Here is a 24441-nt window from a genome sequence, read left to right on the forward strand (position 1 = left end):
TGAAGTATATGATGAACACACACTATTAGTCATATACTTCACGGTTCATTTATAATTCCTATTTCCATCTTACTTCAACACATAGTTTATTTCTAATTCCTTCTCTTCCTTCCTTGTGGCTTATAAGATTAACCTGGAAAAGAATTTATGCTTTCATTATAAATTTGACACTTATTTGAAAAGAAATATAAAATTTAGTTACATAAAACTGATCTTTTATATCCTTGTGGATTGGTTTTGAAGTATATGATTAATACATAGTATTAGTCATATACTTCAACGCAAAGTTTATCTGTAATTCTTCCTTTTTCTTTATTCCTAATTCCTTCTTACTTCAACACATAATTTAATTTCAATTCCTCCTTTTCCTTCCTTGGGGCTTATAAGATGAACCGTGTAAAGAATTTAACCATTCATTATAAATATAAAACTTAAATGAAAAGAAATATAAAATTAACTTACACTAAACTGATCTTTTATATCCTTTTGACTTGGTTTTGAAGTATATGATTAGTACATAGCATTAATAATATACTTCAACACAAGGTTTATTTGTAATTCCTCCTTTTCTGTAATTCCTAGCTCCTCCTTACTTCAACACAAAGTTAATTTCTAATTCCTCCTTTTCTGTAATTCCTAGCTCCTCCTTACTTCAACACAAAGTTAATTTCTAATTCCTCCTTTTCTGTAATTCCTTGCTCCTCCTTACTTCAACACAAAGTTAATTTCTAATTCCTCCTTTTCTGTAATTACTAGCTCCTCCTTACTTCAACACAAAGTTAATTTCTAATTCCTCCTTTTCTGTAATTCCTAGCTCCTCCTTACTTCAACACAAAGTTAATTTCTAATTCCTCCTTTTCTGTAATTCCTAGCTCCTCCTTACTTCAACACAAAGTTAAATTCTAATTCCTCCTTTTCTGTAATTCCTAGCTCCTCCTTACTTCAACACAAAGTTAATTTCTAATTCCTCCTTTTCTGTAATTCCTAGCTCCTCCTTACTTCAACACAAAGTTATTTTCTAATTCCTCCTTTTCTGTAATTCCTAGCTCCTCCTTTCTTCTACACAAAGTTATTTTCTATTTCCTCCTTTTCTGTTATTACTAGCTCCTCCTTACTTCAACACAAAGTTAATTTCTAATTCCTCCTTTTCTGTAATTCCTAGCTCCTCCTTACTTCAACACAAAGTTAATTTCTAATTCCTCCTTTTCTGTAATTCCTAGCTCCTCCTTACTTCAACACAAAGTTAATTTCTAATTCCTCCTTTTCTGTAATTCCTAGCTCCTCCTTACTTCAACACAAAGTTAAGTTCTAATTCCTCCTTTTCTGTAATTCCTAGCTCCTCCTTACTTCAACACAAAGTTAAGTTCTAATTCCTCCTTTTCTGTAATTCCTAGCTCCTCCTTACTTCAACACAAAGTTAATTTCTAATTCCTCCTTTTCTGTAATTCCTAGCTCCTCCTTACTTCAACACAAAGTTATATTCTAATTCCTCCTTTTCTGTAATTCCTAGCTCCTCCTTACTTCAACACAAAGTTAATTTCTAATTCCTCATTTTCTGTAATTCCTAGCTCCTCCTTACTTCAACACAAAGTTAATTTCTAATTCCTCCTTTTATGTAATTCCTAGCTCCTCCTTACTTCAACACAAAGTTAATTTCTAATTCCTCCTATTCTGTAATTCCTAGCTCCTCCTTACTTCAACACAAAGTTAATTTCTAATTCCTACTTTTCTGTAATTCCTAGCTCCTCCTTACTTCAACACAAAGTTAATTTCTAATTCCTCCTTTTCTGTAATTCCTAGCTCCTCCTTACTTCAACACAAATTTAATTTCTAATTCCTACTTTTCTGTAATTCCTAGCTCCTCCTTACTTCAACACAAAGTTAATATCTAATTACTACTTTTCTGTAATTCCTAGCTCCTCCTTACTTCAACACCAAGTTAATTTCTAATTCCTCCTTTTCTGTAATTCCTAGCTCCTCCTTACTTCAACACAAAGTTAATTTCTCATTCCTCCTTTTCTGTAATTCCTAGCTCCTCCTTACTTCAACACAAAGTTAAGTTCTAATTCCTCCTTTTCTGTAATTCCTAGCTCCTCCTTACTTCAACACAAAGTTAATTTCTAATTCCTCCTTTTCTGTAATTCCTAGCTCCTCCTTACTTCAACACAAAGTTATTTTCTAATTCCTCCTTTTCTGTAATTCCTAGCTCCTCCTTACTTCAACACACAGTTAATTTCTAATTCCTCCTTTTCTGTAATTCCTAGCTCCTCCTTACTTCAACACAAAGTTAAATTCTAATTCCTCCTTTTCTGTAATTCCTAGCTCCTCCTTACTTCAACACAAAGTTATTTTCTAATTCCTCCTTTTCTGTAATTCCTAGCTCCTCCTTACTTCAACACAAAGTTAATTTCTAATTCCTCCTTTTCTGTAATTCCTAGCTCCTCCTTACTTCAACACAAAGTTAAGTTCTAATTCCTCCTTTTCTGTAATTCCTAGCTCCTCCTTACTTCAACACAAAGTTAATTTCTAATTCCTCCTTTTCTGTAATTCCTAGCTCCTCCTTACTTCAACACAAAGTTAATTTCTAATTCCTCCTTTTCTGTAATTCCTAGCTCCTCCTTACTTCAACACAAAGTTAATTTCTAATTCCTCCTTTTCTGTAATTCCTAGCTCCTCCTTACTTCAACACAAAGTTAATTTCTAATTCCTCCTTTTCCTTCCTTGTCGCTTATAGCCTACGATGAACCTGGAAAAGTATTTGAGTATTCAATATAAAGGGAAAATTTTAATGACGTGAAATTTAAAATTCAATTTTGTAAAACCGACTTTTTCTATCCTTGTGGCTTATTTTTGAAGTATATTAGTTATACACATTATCAGTCAAACTATCAGTCAAATAAACTTCAACTCAAAGTTTATTTCTAAGTCGTTCTTTTTCGTCCTTGTCGGCTTATAAGATGAACATGATAAAGAAATTAAGCATTCTATATAAATGTAGAAATCTAAATCGAATTATATGTAAAATTCGGTGGCCGGCGTTTATCCCCCAGCCCCGGTGAACACCCCGCCGGAAAATAACCCCTGTGGAAAATACCCCCCCCGGAAAATCCCCCCGTGGAAAATACCCCCCCCCCATGGAAAATAAGGCCTTCCAAATTTGAGAATTTTATTTGGGTTTTATTTTTTTAATTTCTGTAGGGGAAAGGAATTGTGGAACTTGTGTATTATGGCCCATTCTCTCAAGCTCACACTATGTGAAACTCAAGAAGAAACCAGTCTCTTCGTTCGTTTTTTTCAGCTTAGCGCGAGACAAGACAAAGACAAGTGACAGAAAATTTCGGAAATATATAATTTGGACTATATATTTGCACATAAGGGGGGGGGGGGGTAAAGTATTTTGACAGTTTGAAGTCAGAAAACAATTCCTTCTAGGTATGGGGCCACTAAAAAATTACAGAAGAATAGCGGGGTATCTGGAAATTTTGTTAACTAAAAAAAAAAAAAAAAAAAAAAAAAAAAAAAAAAAAAAAAAAATATCCCAGTATAAAGTAAATGTAAAGTTTCATTTCATTTTATTTGTGATTCGAAGGATAAGCTTAAAGCTGGTTATGCGAAAATAGTTTCAAACCGTGGACGTTTTAATAGGCATGGTCTTGCTAAACTCTACTGTAGTTTCTGTGACCATGCGATTTTATCCGCTTCTGGGCTGTATCCGCTTTTTACTAAGCATGATCTGAAACAAATGAAGTTTAATTATTTTAGATACTGTAAGTTTCTATTGTATTTGCCGCTTGCTGTGCGCAATAGGCGCCTTGTTGGTCGTTATGGTGCAACATCAATTCTGTCCTCGCTTGAAACGGTGCAAGCGAAGATCAGTCAGGATGCTAGTTTTCGGTTGGGCCCACATCACAGTATTATCCGTTTTTTTAATTAGTGATTATATTTGTGGTTAGATTGTCGTTGTTCTTTTTTTTTTTTTTGTTGTTGTTTGTATTACTCCACTATTTTACATTTATTGTACAGTGGGTTAAAAATAAAATAAATAAATAATAATATATATACTATATTATATGTACTATTATTAGGTTAACGCAGTGTTTCATTTAAGTGTTTTATGATGATCTCTGATCAAAGTTTATGTTATTTTTGCCTTTCATTTATGTTATTAATTAAAAAAAACTTTTCCCACAAAATAAGTTTTTCAAAGAAAAGTAAAGAACTCGATTTAACAAAAAATGAGCAAAAATAAAATCAAATAATCTACCAAGTGTGAAAGTACCACAAACCATCATCGACAAATAAATGAAACCCAAAACGAACAGAAATTACAATAAATACTACTACTACTACTAACAACTCACCGCAGCACCAAACCGCCTGAGGCCAACACAGCTACGCACGATCCTCCTCCACCCCAATCTATTCAAAGCCTCCCTTTTTACACCCGCCCACGAAGTTCCCATTTCCTTTAAATCTTTCTTTATGACGTCCTCCCACCCCAGACGGGGATGACCTGCTTTCCGTTTAGCCCTAGATGGTTGGCCGAAAAGAATAACCTTCGGAAATCTGTCATCCTTCATCCGCACAAGGTGCCCTAACCACCTCAACCTTTCTTTCATTATAGCCCTAGAGAGCGGTATTGAACCACATTTTTCGTATAGCCTATTGTTTGAAATACGGTGAGTCAGCCGGGTACCCAGAACAATCCTCAAGCAATTTCTCTGGAAAACATCTAGGAAATCTTCATCCGCTTTTCGGAGCGTCCATGCTTCAGAGCCATATTTGACCACTGTCATCACTGTAGCTTCAAATATTCTAATGTTAGTTAGGAAACTTGTTTTCCTATTCTTCCAGACTTTTTTTTAACTGTGGAAAAACACCCTGAGCCTTGGCTATTCTATTTTTAACATTTTCCCTGCTCCCACCATCTTTACTAATAATGCTACCAAGGTAAGTAAAGCTGCCCAACCGATCAATCTTTTCATTACCCAACATCACCTTTTCATCTTCACTTATTCTAGCATTAGTGACTTAGTCTACCTAACATTAATTTTTAAACCTATTCTAGCACCCTGAACTCGCAAAACCTCTAAAACTTCATTCATTTTGCTCACACTTTCATCTAGGATGCTTAAATCATCAGCATAATCTAAATCCAGGAGACTTTTTCCTCCCCATTTGATACCGTGATCTCCCATTGCCTTTCCTGTGCTCCTTAAGAGAAAATCCATTAAAGTAATCCATATAAAGGGTGAAAGAACACAACCCTGCTTAATTCTAGATTTGATATTGAAACAGGTTCAAACCTAAGTTTCTGCCTTGACATCAGCATAATTATTCTCGTTAATTGCTATAATAACTTTAATACATTTGTCCGGCTCACCATACAAAGATAAGACCTTTGCTATAGCTCTTTTATCAACAGAATCAAACGCTTGCTCGTAATCTATAAAAACTGAGGACCAAAGGTGTTTGAAAACTCAGGCACTTCTCAATAATTAGCCTAAGAGTAAATATGTGATCAACACATCCTCTACCTTTTCTAAAACCGCACTGTTTTTCTCTTAAAGCTCTGTTTACGGCATCTCTCCGTCTAAAAAGTATCACATTACAAAGTAATGTACTACCTACAGAGACCAGACTAATACCTCGATTATTACCACACTCACTTTTATCACCTTTCTTATAAAGTAAAATATTGTACTGGCACGTTAACAAATTGAGAGGGAGTAGTCAATCCAGACTTGTCCCAGTTAAGGATAGGAATAGATATTAACATTTTGATTACTAAATATCAGTATATTTATATTAAACTGACAATGCACATTCATTTGTATTTTTTTACAAACAAGACGACAAAGCTTTCTATAAAAACCTTATATGCCCCCAGGGCATAACTTACAACCCGTGCCCTGAGGGCTGTGGGGGAGTGTCCTCCTCAAAAACATAATTTCTATCTGGAAATCAACTACGCAGAACAAAATGGTTATCTCAAAATTTTGATTGGGTGTGTTTGGGGAAATGATGGGCGTGGGGGGGGGGGGGCTAGTTTCCCTCCAAACACTTTTGAAGATTAAAAAGGGAACTAGCCCTTTGAATTTAGAGCAGAATGAGCCTGTTCTGAAGTTTCCACGACAAAGCCTTCTATAAAAACCTTATATGCCCCCAGGGCATAACTTACAACCCTTGCCCTGAAGGCTGTGGGGGAGTGTCCTCCTCAAAAACATAATTTCTATCTGGTACGCATAAAATCAACTACGCTGAACAAAATGGCTATATCAAAATTTTGATTGGATGTTTTTCGGGAAATGGTGGGCGTGGAAGGGGTGTTAGTTGCCTTACAATAACTTTCGACTATTAAAAAGGGCCCAAGCCACTCCAATTTCAAATTGAATGAGCCCTTTTCTAAGTTTTTATGACAACTTTTTCGATACGAAGTGCCCTGCTCTAAAGGAAAAAAAAATAATAAATGATACATTGTGCCAACATTGTTTCTATATGCCCTCAGGGCATAACTTAAAACTCTTGTCCCGAGGGTTGTGGGGGAGTGTCCTCCTCAAAAACATATTTTCTTTCTGGAAATCAACTACGCTGAACAAAATGGGTATCTCAAAATTTTGATTGGATGTGTTTGGGGGAATGATGGGCGCGGGGAGGGGGGCTAGTTGCCCTCCAATCATTAATCCAGCCCTTTTCGATGTTTCTCCGACAATTCCTTCGATACGAAGTGCCCGGGTATGGAGAAAGAAAAAAAAAGAAAAAATAATACATTGTGCCCACATCGTTCATTACTTAGGCTCCGCTATCACGCTGCCTTTGATTTTACTTTGTTCATGGCCGTATATTTGGCTTTAAAATACACTTCTCTATCTATCTATCTAATATGCAGAATGATTGTACCAAACACATTTTGCATGCAGGCCCGCTATACTTTACCCCCCCCCCCCCCCCAATATGCAAATCTATTGTTCAAAGATATTTCTAAAATAACGATGAAACTAATGAAAAAACTGGCGTGTTCTCGAATTTTACTCAGTGTAAACTTGACTGAGTGGTGCATAATGCACAGGTACCGAAATTCCTTCCCCCTACGGAAATAAAAAAAAACTCAAATAAAAGTCTCAAATTGGGAAAGCCTTATTTTCCACGGTTTTTTTTTACCGGGGGGAGCATTTTCCTGGGGTATTTTCCAGGGGGGGGGGGTAAACGCCTAGAACCATAATCAATTACGTGAAATTGATCTTTTCTATCCTTGTGTGTTTGTTTTGAAGTATATGATCAATGCATAATATTAATCACATACTTCAACACAAAGTTTGTTTGTAATCTTTCTTTTTTCTGTAATTCCTAATTCCTCCTTACTTCAAAACAAAGGTTATGTCCAATTCATTATTTTCCTTCCTTGTGGCTTATAAGATGAACCGGGAAAAGAATTTTAGCGTTCATTGTAAATTTAAAACTTTAATGAAACGAAATATATAAAATTCACTTACATGAAACTGATCTTTTCTATCCTTGTGGATCTGTCCTTGTATCCTTCTAGTTCCTAATTCCCCCTTGCTTCAACACAAAGATTGTTTCCAATTCCTCCTTTTCCTTCCTTGTGGCTTTTAAGATGAACTGGGAAAAGAACTTTAGCATTCGTTATAAAAGTAAAATTTAAATGAAACGAAATTTAAAATTCACTTTCCGTACATGCAACTGATCGTTTTTCATCTTGAACAATTTTAAATTTGCTTTTTTCAGGTTGTCCTCTCGGGATTTTTTTTTATACTAATGAAATACTGGTTATGTTCAACACTTTTAATTTGTGCATGACGTCATTGCAATACTGTGGTGTAGTTTTTAATATGACGTCATTTATTGCTGTAACACATATACAACCTTTTATATTAGCACGTGACGTCATTGCAGTACCATCTTGTATCTTTTTGCTCTTTAAATTGCATATTAAGGCAGATTCATATGCATGAAAAATATGTTTCCAAAATTAAGGCTCTTGGTGGACTTTCTCAAACTCGTGACCCTACTAGATCTTTTTCAGTACAGACAATCTCAGTGTTCCAATTTTCACACAAAAAAAGTGGAACAGTTTTCAATAGTAAATAGATAAACCTATTAATATTAAAATTAATATGCAATTATTGCCGTCTTCAAGAGAGTGAATAAACCAAGCCAAAGAAAATTCGGTAGATATTTGGCGCCAAGGCTCAATATTAGAAGCGTATTTTCGACATAACCAGGCGTTGAAGCAAATACAAACAAACCAGACTTACTAGTATTATTTGTAAATGCCCAAACATTTTCAATGGGATGGAAAAACGAGTAATTGGGAACCACGGATCCGTCGATTGTGTGTTGGTCAAAGACGCAACGTAAATTATGTATCTCATCAAGAATGATTCGATTGGCGAGTACTTCTCTATCATTTGAAGGATGCAACAAGTTTTGAAAGTCTCTTTACTGTGAATTAATTAAAAAAAAAGCTTTTCCACACAATAAGTTTTTCGAAGAAAAGTAAAGAGCTTTTTTTAACCAAAAATGAGCATAAAGTCAAATAATCTTCCAAGCCTAAAACTACCACAAATTACCATCAATAAATAAATGAAACCCAAAACGAACAGAATTACAATAAATAACCGACTCAAACTCAAAATGAGCTGAAATTAACATGAGTAGGGCTGACAACTGTCATGCCTTTTCAAGACCAGAACATAATTTGCACTTTACTGAAAAAAAAAAAAAATGTGACGTCTAATATAACGTCGGATTGACAGTTTAATATACGCATACTGACATATATTCCTTAAAGTCTTAATAATTTTGATTTGGTAAAGTTAAAAAAGTGAAAACGTTTAAAATCTAATTTTGTTTTCAGTAAAGCGCAAATTATGTTCTGGTCTTGAGAAGACATGGGGGTTGTCAGCCCTATGTCTTCTCATGTTATCTCTCATTCATGTTATCTCTTGTAACTGGAACATGAAATTCTACCCAATAACGATTTCAATGAAATACCCGAGGGTATGATTTCCAGTCGTAATTTAATAGACAAACTATTTGGAAATTGCCTTGCGAATCAAAATTGCAATCGAACGAAGGAATACGTAGTTTTTAGCGCCCCTCAACAAAGAAGTTAGTAAAATAACTTCAGAGATTGTTGATTGCCTATCTGGAGAATACGAAAAATCCCCCAGGAAAATGCTGTTGTCTTACACCTAAATTTACAGCAAACGTGGCTTCCAGGGGCGAAAATCATGGGAGATGGGCTTGCCCTCTAATCAGTGTTGCCTCTTTAAAAAAGCCGAAACTTTTAAGTTTCTAATCGAATGCGCCCGCTATCATGCTTCTACATCAACCCATCCCACATGGAATGGCTGGGGATATTACATCGGAAAGATTTCGCTCTTTACTCAGTTTTCGATAGTGTGTTGATTCTGACACTGCATTTTAGTACTTGGTTTACTATCTCGTTTTTACCCTTTTGGCTGTTTCTCCTATTTAAATCATGTTTTTATTTCGATAATGGTAACGGTGTTTTCATCTGTTGTCGAATTAACTACCATCGTTTTTTAATGTGGAAATGGAAGACCTACGTTTTTTAATGGAAGACCTACAAAAGAGCTATTTCATCAACAATATAGCTTATTACAAAGCTATAAACTAAGCTTTAATCATGGCTATTTTTCTATCCCCTCGGTCCTGTTTCCAGAGCTAATCTTGCTGCTTTTCTTGCAAAAAGGATAGAAGGGGGATAAACTGGGACGATAGAGGTGAAGACAAACGATACTATTTTTGTTGTTTACCGGCGAATCTGTAAAATGGGGCCTTTTTGCTCTTAATTTAATTTCCGGTCTGACAAACTACATTGCTTTTCTATACTCCACAGTCCGAAACTGAAAAGTTGGGAGGGGGATGGGCCTCCCCAGGATTTGTTTTGATAGTTGGCATAAAAAAGTTTGCCAGTTTATACCGAAACGTCGACTTGCTCATTCGGGAAAATTGACCACTGAGTCGGTAATATCAGTCACACCTTCTACTCTCCAGCTTTGGGTTTAGTGACACTTTTGAAGGAATAAAACACTTTTAAGTAATATGTTTCCAATCTCTGTTAATTCTTGGAAAAAAAATACACAGTGATCAGACCACCCACTTACCCTAAAATGGAATACACCTTTAAGCCTTTTTTCAAAATATTCAAAAAAAAATTATACATTGTGCACACATCGCTCTTTATTAAAAGAGAGAACCGCTAGTTTTATTTTGATTTTGTACCTTTTTTTACTCCCTTCTCAATAGAAAAGGGATATTTACAATATACTATAGGGGCACAGTGGATTGATATCTTCTTGGTAACACGGAGCCCGGGGTCCTAGTTACAGCTGGGCCTCGAAAGGTATGTATATTGTGCTTATATATATATATATATATATATATATATATATATATATATATATATATATATATATATATATATATATTATATATATATATATATATATATATATATATATATATATATATATATATATATATATATATATATATATTTATATATTGTGCTATCCAAATAATCAAACAAGAAGAAGGAATACTGATCACTATCACTTTACTATCACTGAAAGTACTCAAGACAAGAGTATACTTCTCTTTTTTGTCCAACCCCCCTCCCTCTTCTGGAATCAACTGTTATCTGGATCTTGCAACTGTCTGTTATCTGGATCTTTCAACTGTCTGTCATCTGGATCTTTCAACTGTCTGTTATCTGGATCTTTCAAATGTCTGTTATCTGGATCTTTCGACTGTCTGTTATCTGGATGTTTCAACTGTCTGTTATCTGGATGTTTCAACTGTCTGTTATCTGGATCTTTCAACTGTCTGTTATCTGGATCTTTCAACTGTCTGTTATCTGGATCTTTCAACTGTCTGTTATCTGGATCTTTCAAATGTCTGTTATCTGGATCTTTCCATTGTCTGTTATCCGGATTTCAACTGTCTCTACGTTTTGAATACAAAAAAGGAAGTTGTAGTGAACAATTTTCCCAATTTGTTGCTGCAGTAATAACTAACAATAATATAGTAGAAACATACAAATTTAACGTGCTCCCCTTTCTTTATCTTAGGAGGAGATGAGGATCCATATAACAAAAACAAGAGAAAAACACAAGCCAAACCCTGTGATAAATGATCAAGTTATACGGGAAAATAATTTACACGCCCATTAAATTCTATTGGCCATGTTTTTAGTATCTGTGAGATTTTTGATAACATTATTTGTGAGCAGAGTTGCCGGTAGTTAAAAAAGGTCAATTATTTTAGACAGAGCATGTTTTCAAAGCGATTTTATTTAGCCTGTTTTTCCACATAACTAGTTTCAGGAAAAAATGGGATAAATGAAAGAGAAATAAAGTAGACATGGTATTTAGTAGAAACACAAGGAACAAAGAGAGAACTGTTTAAGGAAACAGAAAAGTAGCTACTCTCAGTGATTACTGGTGTATCTCTAGATATCTCTGCCCTGCAGAGCGCAATCTTTTTTTTATCGTACTGAACACAGTCTTGCACCGAAGTATCTTATCTTTGCTGTTTTTTTTTACGTTATACATATTACGGTCTTAACTTTTTTTCTAAAATTTTTATTTGGTATCCCTTAAATGGATCATGCAGAGCTTTCTTCCACTGACCTCTGTCCATATATGCACAAAAATGTGGTACAGCACACACAGAAAACCGAATCCAATTTACGTTTGTCAATTAGCGTGCTACTTTTTTCTTTCTCTCTCTCTCTCTCTCTCTCTCTCTCTCTCTCTCTCTCTCTCTCTCTCTCTCTCTCTCTCTCTCTCTCTCTTTCCTTCTATCTCTCCCCCTTTTTATGCAGTGAGAACTTCAGTTGAAGAAAGCTCTGCATGGTCCATTTAAAGGATACCAATTCTCTCTCTCTCTCTCCTTGTATCTCTCCCCCCTCTTTTATGCAGTGAGAAAGTGAATATTTAAATGAATAACCCGTCGACTTATTTCAGGTTAAGCGGGGTGAAGTAAAAAACAATGACAACTTCCGAAGTAGAGCCAAATCCTGGAGAAGAAAAAGTGGTTGAGCATCCCTCTGAAGAAGAAGATTTCTCTTCGGGAGATGAAGAATTAGTTATTGGCAGTGACTCAGGAAGTGAGTTAGAAATCGAAGGCAGCATTGGAGAAAGAGAAGCAGGTGATGGACAGGTAGTGAAGCATTATGACCAACGCTAATGATAACAATTTCCCGCTAAAACTGCTTTAAAGCGTCTTTTCTGGGTAATTTTCTAAGCCTACTTCTCAGGTTTATCTAAATATGTTCCTAACTATCTATAGTTTTCTTAATATATGTTTGCCAGGAGGTAAGACTTGACTAATTCTTCAATTGCTATAATTTTTTTATGATTGCACTTAAAGTTTTTAGACAAGACTTTATCTTAGATCCTTTTGTGACCGTTCAACCTAAAATAAAACAGAAAGATGCGTATTGAAACAGGTCATCTGACTATATCATGGTCATAAAAGAAGAAAAAAAAATCGTTTTCAAATCCCTTCCGAGCCGAAATACCTTGAATCCCTCCTAAACATAATTCTGATTATGCCATTGTCTGTCACAACAGATTTGTGCAGATACAAAACTATTAGCAGTGTAGTCTCTGAGCCGCACGTAACAAACTTAGCACGGAAAAGCACGGATGCCCGCAAAAAGTCATTCTGAATGAAAAATCAAATACTAAGAGCATGAAAGCAGACTCAAATATAATATTTATTGCGAGATAAAAAGCGTAATTTCTCATATGCTGATCCCTTCCGGGCCGAAGCTGATCCCTCGTTGAACTGAATCCTGACTATGTCACTACTCTATATTTCAATAGAACAACAGGCCCATGCCGCAACAAAATATGCGGCAATAACAGTTTTTACGGCACAAACTGCTTAAAAATTAATCTCCTTTAACCGGACCACGTTTATCCTACTAAACGCTTAACCTGAGTGAGTTCTTATCAAAGTTTTCAACTGGATGGACAGGGAGTGGGGGCAATATTCCCCTCTAGATTTTGAGAAATGCCTTTTTCTATAATTCTAATAAAAGAATAAAAAAGGCCTCGTCCTGGATTTTATGAAATGTCTTTTTATAAATTGAGAAATCCGCCCCCCCCCTTATTGACAGTTCCATGGATTGGAAAAACTACCTCCGTTTGGCTCTAATGTATAATATAAAATTAGTAGTAAAAACAATATCTAAGTAGGATTACGATGACAAAAGATATCCAAAACAACTAAAAATCGAATGTGTAACACTTAAACTTCATCTAAAACTAAAAAAAAAAAAATGAGCTCTGTTTAAAAAACTAAAATCCGAAATTGACCCCTTCAGCATAAACTGGGGGACTAACTGACTGAGTCTTTTCTAATTAGGTATGTATATTCCTGTCAATAATTTCCCTAATCATATAATTAACTCGTGTGTTTTCAATTTATTGGTTAGTTCATTAATATTCCCTTTTGAAGAAACTAAGGAGTCTCAAGGAATGTCAAGTGAAGGGATATCTATGAATATGTAAGACTCTTGCCCATCAATCAATCAACCTTTTATTTTTAAATAAATGAACAAACGAAACAATTAACATGAACATGTCGACTCAAAGCAATGCTTGTACGAGTCACACCCGACATTGATCCTCCCCTTCCCTCCTTTTTTTCGTGCTCACTCCTCCAGAAAAAATTATGAGTATTTAATTAATATAAAAAGAATCAATATATGCTAAAATTTTATTTAAATTGAAAAAGTCACTTGTGTCCCGACATATACAAAGGAATTAGGTATATGGGATATATGGGGTATGTGGTTAGTGCAAAAAAAATTGGTGGATGATAAGGAGAATATTAGGAATAGGATGAGATGATTCTCTTGATTGTGCACCTAATTGTAGATCAGGCAAGCACTGATCTTGTGAGGAATTAAATATAAAAAAACAAGTTTTATCAATTGAAAGTAAGGAGTAACATTAAAACTTAAAACGAACATAAATTACCTTTTTTTATTACCTCTATTGCAGAGGTAATAGGGATATCCTCACACTTCTTGTTAACATCTTATTATTCAAAATATTTTGCCTCTCGCATATTGTGTAAACATAACCTGATCACATTTTCTGTTCTTGTTTCTATGAGCCTAATTTTCAGTAATCTTTTTTCTGTAATTTTTCTAACTTTGCCAAAACTAAAAAAAAGAAGGCTACATCAATATAGCCTCTGCAATAGAGGACTTTAGGACTTGTTGGGTATTGTAGAGCACTCTCGTTTAATGGTTCAAATACAGCGCAAGTCCACAGACTGGTTTCAAGCCCCCCCCCCTCCCATTACCAAAACTTTGATTATCGTATGAGCTAGCTTCGAGCATCATATTAAAAGAAACTATTAGTTATATAAGTGTATGCATATTTTTCAAAATAGCCTAAATGCATTACACAAAAAATTAGTTTTTCTTTATGCTCATCTGGTTTTGACATATCTGTGTTAGTTGAAAGAAATCGGTCAGAAAAAAAGAAAGAACAATTATGACTCACGTGCAGTGCTTCTCTTTCATTTACAGCGTATTTTCCTCCTCTGTTCTTTTTGATAACGCAGACGAGAGAAATTATTACTTGTAACAGGCGGTTGCCACTTTCTCAACACCTCGCTCTTTACGCTTAAGTCTTTTAGCATTTTTAAAAAAGCCTCGCAATCTAATTGCATGGTCCTTGTGTTTCAGGAGTCAATCTGAAAGAAACGGGACAAAAATGAAACTTTAGCCTGAAGAGCGAGGTCTTGAGGAGGTGAAAACCACCCTTATATACGTAGTAATGTCTATTCGTTTTAACTTTTAATGTTGCTCCTTACTTTCAATTGAAAAAGTTTTTTTTATTGTTTTTTATTGTAATGTTTTTTCTTATTTTATTTCTGATCGTTTTTTAAATCCGAGAAGCCCGGTCGAACGCCTCTGAAGTGTCGCAACGCAGCCGGCGTGCCACCGCCGGCCGAGGTGGCAGTGCTCTGTTGACTTTGAATTAATTTAAGGCAATCTATTGTGTCAACCGCAATGCTGGAGCTTTTCATTTCTCGATTGGTTAAGGATTTTGATTTTCCTGCTTAGAAATCAAGTGCGGTGTTCAAAATTAAACAAAAAATGCACGCACAAACACTTTGCAAGAATTCCCTGTGCTTCCAGGGTGAGTTTTGTCAGCACCAGTTCTTGTAACACATCCATGGAATGGACAATCGTCTTTCGAACAGACGCCTGATTAAATCATAGGCAACGCAATAATGCTGCCTAAGTAAAGAACAATGTTGGCACAATGTAATATTATTATTTTTTTTCTTTAGACCAGGGCACTTTGTATCGAAGAAGTTGTCGTAGAAACTTCGAAAAGGGCTCATTCGACTGGAAATTGGAGTGGCTCGTGCCCTTTTTAGTTGTCGAAGTGATTGGAGGGCAACTAATACCCCTTCTACGCTCACCTTTTCCCCAAACACATCCAATCAAAATTTTGAGATAGTCATTTTGTTCAGCGTAGTTGATTTTCAGTTAGGAAATATGTTTTTTAGGAGGTCACTCCCCCACAACCCTCAGGGCAAGGGTTGTAAGTTATGCCCTAGGGGCATGTAAGATTTTTTATAGAAAACGTTGTCGTAGATACTTCAAAAAGAGCTCATTCGATTGGAAATTCAAAGGGCTAGTGCCGTTCTTAATAGTCGAAAGTGATTGGAGATCAATTAACCCCATTCTCACGCCCACATGCTTCCCAAACACATCCAATCAAAATTTTGAGATAGCCATTTTGTTCAATGTAGTTGAAAGTTCTGAAAATTTGGTCTTTGAGGATGACAAACCCCATACAACCCTCAGGGCAAGGGTTATAAGTTATGCCCTGGGGGCATAGAAGGCTCTCATAGAAAGCGTTGTCGTAGAAACTTAAAAAAGGGTTCATTTGATTGGAAATTGAAATGGCTAGTGCCCTTTTTAATAGTCAAAAGTGATAAGAAGGCATCTAACATCCCTTCCACGCCCACCATTTCCCCAAAAACATCCAATCAAAATTTTGAGATAGCCATTTTTTTCAATTTAGTTGAAAGTTCTGTAAAATACCGCTCTAAGCAGGATACTCCTCCCACAGTCTTAAGAGTAAGGGTTATAAGCTATGTCCTGGGGGCAAGGTTTTAATAGAGAGATTTGTCGTAGACACTTTAAAAATGGCTGGTTCGATTGGAAATTCAAAGGGCTAGTGTTAATTTTAATAGTCGAAAGGGATTAGAGGGCAACTAACCCCCCTCTCACGCCCACCTTTTCCCAAAAAGCCAATTTTGAGATAGCCATTTTGTTCAACGTAGTTGAGAGTTTTGGAAATTAGGTCTTTAAGGATGACAACCCCCCCCCCCTACAGCTCTCAGGGCAGGGTTGTAAGTTATGCCCTGGGGGCATATAAGGTTTTTATAGAAAGCGTTGTCATAGAAACTTCAAAAAGGGCTTATTCGATTGGAAATTGAAAGGCCTAATTCCCTTTGTAAGAGTCGAAAGTGATTGGAGGGAAACTAGCCCTCTCTCACGGCCATCATTTCCCCAAACACATAAAATCAAAATTTTGAGATAGCCATTTTTTTCAACATATTTTAACGGTCTGAAAATTAGGTTTGTGTGGGAAACAGCTCCCCTCCCCTACCACCCTCAGGGCAAGGGTTGTAAGTTGTGTCCTGGGGGCATATGAAGTTCTTATAGAAAAAGTGGTCGTAGAAACTTCAAAAAGGGCTCATTTGATTGGAGATTGAAAATGCTACAGCCCCTTTTTATAGTCCGAGGTGGTTGAAGAACAACTAACCCTCCTCTCACCCCCAACTTTTCCACAAACACATCCAATCAAAACTTTGAAATATTCATTTCGTTCAACGTAACTGAAAGTTCTGGAAATTAGGTCTTTGAGGATGACACCCCCCCCCCACACCCCTCAGGGCAAGGGTTGTAAGTTATGTCCTGGGGTCATATATGGTTTTTATAGAAAAATTTGTCGTAGAAACTTCAAAAAAGGCTCATTTGATTGGAAATTGAAAGGGCTAGTGCCCTTTTGAATAGTCGAAAGCGATTTCCAAACTAATTTCCAAACATTTCCAAATTTCCCCAAACACATTCAATCAAAGTTTTGAGATAGCTATTTTGTTCAACGTAGTTGAAAGGTCTGTAAATTGTGTATTTGAGGATGACAACCCTCCCCTCATAACCCTCAGGACAAGGGTCGCAAGTTTTGCCTTTGGGGCATTCAACGTTTTTATTAAAATTTTTGTCGTAGAAGCTTCAAAAAGGGCTCATTTGATTGGATACTGAGAGGACTAGTGCCTTTTTTATTAGTCGAAAGTGATCAGAGGGCAAATGTCTCCCTCCAAGCCTACCATTTCCTCAAACAGTTCCAATCAAAATTTCGATATAGCCTATCAGAAAGGTCTGGAAATTATGTCTAAGGATAACAAATCCCCCCAGCCCTCAGGCAAAGGGTTTTAAGTTGTGCCCTTGGGACATATAGGGTTTTTATAGAAAATGTGGTCATATAAACTTCAAAGGGGGCTCATTGGACTGTTAATTAGACAATCTAGTGCCCTTCTTAAGAGTCAAAGTGATCAGAGGGCAGCTACCCTCTCCCCCCTACACACGTCATATTGTCCCGAAGTGCGTCTAATAGAAATTTTGAGATAGCCATTCTATTCAAAATAGTCTAAATATCATATAACAAGGCTTTTGGGGTTAAAAAAAAAAAAAAACAGAGACTAGGGGCAAGGGTTGTAAGTTATGCCCAGGGCAGTGTTGCCACTGGACCGATACCAAAAAGCGGTGCCGGTCGATGAAAAAGCGGTGTTTTTGCGGTATCTTCTCTGCCGAAACACGGTATAATTTATGGTGTATTCTGATACCCGTAATGCAAATACGTTGCCACTAGTTTCAACAAAAACTTACCTTTTAAAAGCAATTAATTGCTTGCTTCTTTTCTAACAAATGGATACTATTCTTTATTATTTTCTTAAGTGGTATATTCTGCCATGAATTTTGAACAAGAAAGGTTGAATAAAAATGAAAAGAGACATCCCCTAGATACCCACTCGATATATAAAGAGGGGAAAATAGTCCCCAATGATATCTTTTTCCCACTTTCTGGCACTCTTACCCGTTCTTCATCACTAATAGCTCATGCATACCACCCGTTCTCTAGAAAATTGGAAGCAGGATAATTTACTCTTTTCTGTTTTAAACTAGATTAAAAGTTTATTTATCAATATTTGTTTCATTTTCGGCACTTTCTCCAGAAATACTGTGTATACTGTCGGTTTTGTCCCATTTTATTTTTTTTGGTTACACTGATATACCGGCCTCGAAAACGAGAAATTTCGCGAGTTCTGCAGTAGCCTGTCCAGCCATATATCATTAGAAGATGAGAGCCAACATTAGTCTCTTTTCCCGTACGGTAACATTACTTAGGATACATTCAGGGATAAAAGTCATTTCGTGGTATAAATACGCTGATCAAAGTCATTTCATGGTATAATTGCGGTATGCGGTATGATCAGAAAAAAGTGTGGTATTTCTCTCGAAATTGTCGTATTATACCGCAATATGTGGTATAAGTGGCAACACAGGCCCAGGGGGTATTAGAGGTTTTTATGGAAGGGGTGGCTGTTTAACTTCAGAAGAGGCTCACTCTTTCTCCCTGAAAAAGACTATGTCAATATAAAACAACCAGAAATTAATCGAAAAAACTTGTTGCACAAAATAAGTTTTTCAAAAAAAAGTAAAGAACTCCATTAAACCAAAAATGAACAAAAATAAAATCAAGTAATCTACCAAGCATACAACTACCACAAATCGGTACAATCCCTTTATATGGGCCTCTCTAAAAAGTAAGTTTGGTTGATGCTAATGAAATAAAATAAAATAGGATGGCTTTATAATAGTTTAGAAACAAATTTGGGCTATATATTTGCACATTAGGGGGGGGGGCAAAGCATTGCGTATATTAAATACGTAACCTAACCTAGGTACCTAACCATGTTTTCACTTTTATAACTTTAAGAAATCAAAAATTAATTAAGGTTTGAAGGAATTAATATCAGCTTATGTATATTAAACTGACAATGCACATTTTTTTCAGTAAATTCATTTGTATTTTTTTCAGTAAAGTACAAATTATATTCTGGTTCTTAGAATTCATAGGGTTTAGAATCCTACTAAGATTAATTTCTGCTCGTTTTGAGTTCGACTTATTTTAATTTCTGTTTGTTTTGGGTTTCTTTTATTTATTGATACTGATTTGTGATAGTTGTATGCTTGGTAGATTATTTGATTTTATTTTTGTTCATTTTTGGTTTAATGGAGTTCTTAGCTTCTTTTTGAAAAAACTTATTTTGTGCAAAAAGTTTTTTTTTGATTAGTTCCAGGTAGGAACTTGAGACTTAAGGACCTCTCTATTTCAAGATACCTTGGTATAACAAAGAATCAATGTCTCTTAAGTCCTTGCCATAGGCCGGTGTTTATAAATACTGAGGTTTTGATTCCATGACATAGCAGCGTTACTTGAAACTGTAGGCTCTGAAATTTCTCAAGTTCCTAATTGTTAAATTCTGAATTTAAAATCAAGGACTATTAATGTGTTTTCTTGTTTGTTATGAAACCACTGGAGGTGTCTAATTACAGGACTGGGACTTATTTCAGACATCAAACGAAATGAATGGGAAGGAAACTGCAAATGCACGTCTCCCTAATCACCATTTCAGTAGTTATATCTATTATACAACCTGGAAAATTAATTTTTCTCTACTAAAATCTGTCTAAAAATTCTTAATAAGTCTTTTATCTGTTTGAATATTTCACCCATATACAATAGCAACTATTTCAAATGCACAGATAGTTAGTAGTAGAGACCTAATTGTAATTGCAAATTTTTAGCTTGAGCCTAATCTTGGAAAATAGGCTATTGCCCAATCTTGAATAAAGGATCTTGAAATTGAAGTATCTCAATCATGGACAGATTCAATCACTGACATATGGTGTGAAAAAGAGTAATCATATTTAAATAGGCTTGGCTATAAGATTGTAGTCAGCAAATCCCAACTATCTGCACTAGGTCCAAGATTAGGAACCCGCTGTCCTTGCTTAGGGAAGATATATGTTATCAGTGGGACAGCTGTTGGTACAGTTATATTTTGGGCCAACGCTGGCACCACTGCTCGTACTGAATGCCTGGGGCTACCAGCTCTTTGATATCTCTGACGCTACACCAGGGCCGCTGGCGGTTTTAGGATATGGTAACGTCATTAAATAATCAAACGGGTCAAACTCTGGGCCATGGTTGCCACAACCTGTGTCACCATTAATATCTCTAGCTATCTCTTCGAAGGGTAAACAGACCCCCCTGTTGATGTATTAATGACGGTATTTCTCGCCAACTCTTTTCCTACCCTGCTTGGGTTTTGGGAAAATAATCTTACACGGTTGTAGAAAATAGCTCATTTGTATTTTCCCAAAGGCCACTCCACCGAAACACATTATCTGTAAATTCTAAAAACACAGTTTGCAGTCTAGGAACAAACTATACAAACTCTGAAAACGGACTAAAACCAAAATCACTTCTGCACAAAGAACTTTGTGTAGGGGTGGACCCTAGCTTGACCCTGGCAAATCCTATAAATGAGAGCTTCAAAATCAAACTTTTTGAATACCATTAACTATAATGACTAAGTTCAGAAAGACAAAAATAGATATTATCCTGGAAGTTTACTTATTGTAAAACCACTGTCTTAGCAACGGGACTTTGACTTGTACTTGAAAATTATATTATAGGTAAATCTAAGAAAATTGCATTACGAAAAGGAAAACAGGTCATTTTTCTGAAAAAAGAAAGAAAATGAGCAGGAAGCCCCAACAATATATTTTTTCAAAAAATTTGTCCAAGATCACGCACAGTCTAAGTGCTGGACGTTTTTACCCTAAATCCTCTTTCATGTAGTAGATATGAACTGGCTGTTCTAGCCACTTTCACACATTATCTCTTTCACCACTCATAGTTTTCACACTGACCTCTGCAGTAGGTTCTACCTTCTCCTTAATGGCCCTCTTAGATGACTTTTACAAAGTTGCCAACTGCAACCCAAATTAAACTAAGTTCACAAACCTTCTCACTATCTTACCCAAGAGAACTGTCTGAGCTGTCATCAAAAGTAACTGTCTGAACCTTTTCAGTTTCATTTTCACCCTCAGTGCTGTATTCTCACCAAATCTTCATAGCCTGTTTCTTTTTTTCTTGCTTTTGTTACTTCAATTTTTTTTCCACCTCTTCTTTGCCTTCCTTGTAGCAAAGACAGATTCAATCTTGGCCTTTACTGATATATCAGTAAGCACTTTTGTTCTGCCCTCCTTCCTTCCTTGACGCATTTTGTTTTCTTGGTGGTGCTGGGATGTGGTTGTACTTGTTCAGGTGTGACTGTCCTATTTCACAGTGGCTGCAAAATCATTGGGCTTACTGAAAGCATTGGGTGAGAGGATGGCAGTGCAGGTAGGGATGGGGCTGGAGTTAGAATCTCTGATGAGCTTGGTAATTTACCACCAGCTTTATGGGTTAAAAAAATTTAGTTGGTCTGTAGCACAGTTTATATAATTAGCAGTATGATCATTCTCTATCTCACCCATTATAAAAACCAGGACCGGGGTTAGCTTGTTTCTGCATTAGCTTTATTTCCGTTTTGGGAGATATAAACATAGGCGAAGTCAGATTAGCGGGAATGCAGGTTAGTCTGTTTACGACTGTTTCCATCAAAGTGCATTGAAACAAACGGAAATAAAGCTAATGCAGAAACAAGCTAATGCAGAAATAAGGCAGAAATATGTGGGAGGAGCTTTTTGTTCACGAAGACCAGAAATGATCTGCGATAAGCTTACTGGTATATTCTGTCTACTGTGGTCTGTAGTTAAGAGCACAGACCTTCATTATGAAAATAATCTGGATTGAAAGGGGATATACCTTCCAAATCCCTTCTGGATGTTTGATTGTATGAAAGTTAAGTGGAAAGATTTTTCTACCAATCCGCTGTGATACAGATGATTACTTTTCTTATCAATAGTATCGGTTGCTCAATGAAAAAAAATACTGCTAATTATGATGATTAATTCAGTTAGTAACACCTAGCTGTTGGATATTTCAATTACTCAGTAAGAGTTCTGAAATCCCACAGGCATTTCGTTTCTTCTGGATTTCTACTTCTCTTGATGAATAACGAAGAAGACCAGTGTCAAGCCAGTGACTCGCGAAGTTTCTAAGTCATGAATAGGCCCAAATCTGATATAAATTAAAGCTGGGATTTGAGAAAGACTGATAAAAACATAAATATTTGCGGTCAACAATGATCGCACCAGTGGCACGCTGCTACTTCTATTTTTGTCCCCGGCGCCGCCAACCTTCCCTTATCGGCGCGGTGCCGGGGTCTAGTTGTAGAATAGAAATCTAAAAAATGAAATCTAAAAATAAAGCATTATTCAGCCGGGGAGGAGGGATGGCGCCCCCCCCCAGGTCAGGTTACGTATTTAATATCTGCTATGCTTTACCCCCCGCCCCCCATAATGTGCAAATATATAGCCCAAATTTGTTCATAAACTATTATATTTTCATCCTATTTTGTTTTATTTCATTAGCATTAATGAAACTTCACTTATCGCGTCACTGCTGAATTCTAGACAAGTACATATTAAAATTTTTTCAAGTAGTTTTTTTTTTATTTTTTAAACCATTTATTACCAGGGGCGAATCTCCAGCATTTTATTGGGGGGGGGGGGGCAAGAGGGGTTTATATCTGGATAGTAAAAGGGCATGGGATATATGATACTTTTTAGTACTTTTACCCACACGAGAAGTCATGTTTGGTTAATGCTAATGAAATAAAACAAAATATGATGAAAATATAATACTTTATGAACAAATTTGGGCTATATGTTTGCACATTAGGGGGTGAGGGGTAAAGTATAGTATGTATTAAATACCTAACCTGATCTAACCTAGGTACCTTTCCCCCCCTAATCCCCCCAAAACAATGGTTTAAATATTATAAACGCAATGACAAACTACGCTTTTGCGGTGCATTTCTCTATTGACAGATACCTGTGTGACTAGTTTCCTTTAGCACAATATATCACGTGGGTACCAGCTAATACATAATTACCTAATTCTTTCGCCACATTGTTTGAACCCCCCCCCCCCCCCCCCAAAAAAAAAAACGACGCCCTTGTCTACTACTGGCCGGTAATAAAGAGCTGGGTATCACTTTATAAGTCCATATAAATGCTGAATTTGACCTAGGAAGCGATTAGAACATTTGAATAGAACTTCAAAACATTCAATCGGGTTATGTCAAATGCTTTATCATATTTTGTGTAAATAATTTATCTTTCCAAGCGATGGTGGTATAGCGGTTAGCATAGCTGCCTTCCAAGCAGTTGACCCGGGTTCGACTCCCGGCCATCGCATTTTTTTAACAGCCAATATGGATGTCAGTAAATTACGATCATTGAGAAGAAAATCTATTGTAGTCAGTTTAAGGTAGCTGTTCCTGTTGTCACTTCTTTAAATATTCTGTATCATTTATATTGCTGTTAAATAACCCTTTTTTTAGATTTTGAAATTATCTTCTAACAAACGGAAATTAAAACAATAATACATTTCTTACTAGCTCTATAAATATTCCCTTTACAAAGATTTGACTTACAAAAAATATAAAGTTGATGTTTAGTTATAAACATCAAATAAACACACGTAAACTGGATGATGACAATATTGTGTTCTAATCCCATCAGGTTTGTCAGTTAAGTATTATCTTTAATCTTTTTCAGCTGATAATGACTGTCAGAGGGCTGCCCCTTCCCCAACCTTCGTTCTATATGCCAAAGTCTTACAGTTCTTAAGAAATGCTTTTCATTAAAATTCAGCGGCCCTTGTGTTTGAGCAGTCTTTCTTAAATAATTGTGACAAAAAGTCAAACTTTACTGTAAAGAGCGAGAGCTGACGAAGGGCCAGTCCCCTTCATATACGGTATAGTTCCAGTTTGTTTTAAGTTTTAATGGTGCTTCTTACTTTCAGTTGGAAGAATTACTTTTCTATTTCATTTCTCACCATTTTTCAAATCTGAACAGGTAATTAATCCCCCCCCCCCACCGTGTAAAATTTACCCTCAATAATTCTCCAAAGAAACTTACCTCTCCACGGAAAATCCTCCCCATGAAAAATAACCCCTCCCCCCAAAAAGTGTATATTAACAATGTTGTAATGAACAATGGACAAATTATGTAATTCACTGCTCTTTTCTCAGGGGCAATGGGGGGGGGGGGGATCATGTCATCCCCAAAGGCATAGTTATTGGACCTTTCAACTATGC

The 24441-nt window shown here is 36.1% G+C and overlaps 1 protein-coding gene and 1 non-coding gene across 3 annotated transcripts in view; both read left to right on the forward strand.

Annotated features, from left to right (window-relative positions):
- btz (CASC3 exon junction complex subunit) overlaps positions 1-24441 on the forward strand; it is a 109611-nt gene that overhangs the window by 43259 nt on the left and 41911 nt on the right. For both annotated transcript variants that reach the window (XM_089098794.1, XM_089098796.1), the window contains exon 2: positions 12018-12213. In XM_089098794.1, coding sequence (XP_088954920.1) covers positions 12043-12213 — 171 coding nt within the window. In that variant the 5' untranslated portion in view covers positions 12018-12042. The remainder of the gene's footprint in view (positions 1-12017; positions 12214-24441) is intronic.
- On the forward strand, positions 23465-23536 carry TRNAG-UCC (transfer RNA glycine (anticodon UCC)). The gene has a single exon. It is a non-coding gene; the product is annotated as a tRNA-Gly (tRNA).

The sequence above is a fragment of the Artemia sp. Qi Xiang Cuo genome, chromosome 13, assembly GCF_049724085.1.
Source record: "Artemia sp. Qi Xiang Cuo chromosome 13, ASM4972408v1, whole genome shotgun sequence".
In the NCBI taxonomy this organism is placed as follows: domain Eukaryota; kingdom Metazoa; phylum Arthropoda; class Branchiopoda; order Anostraca; family Artemiidae; genus Artemia; species Artemia sp. Qi Xiang Cuo.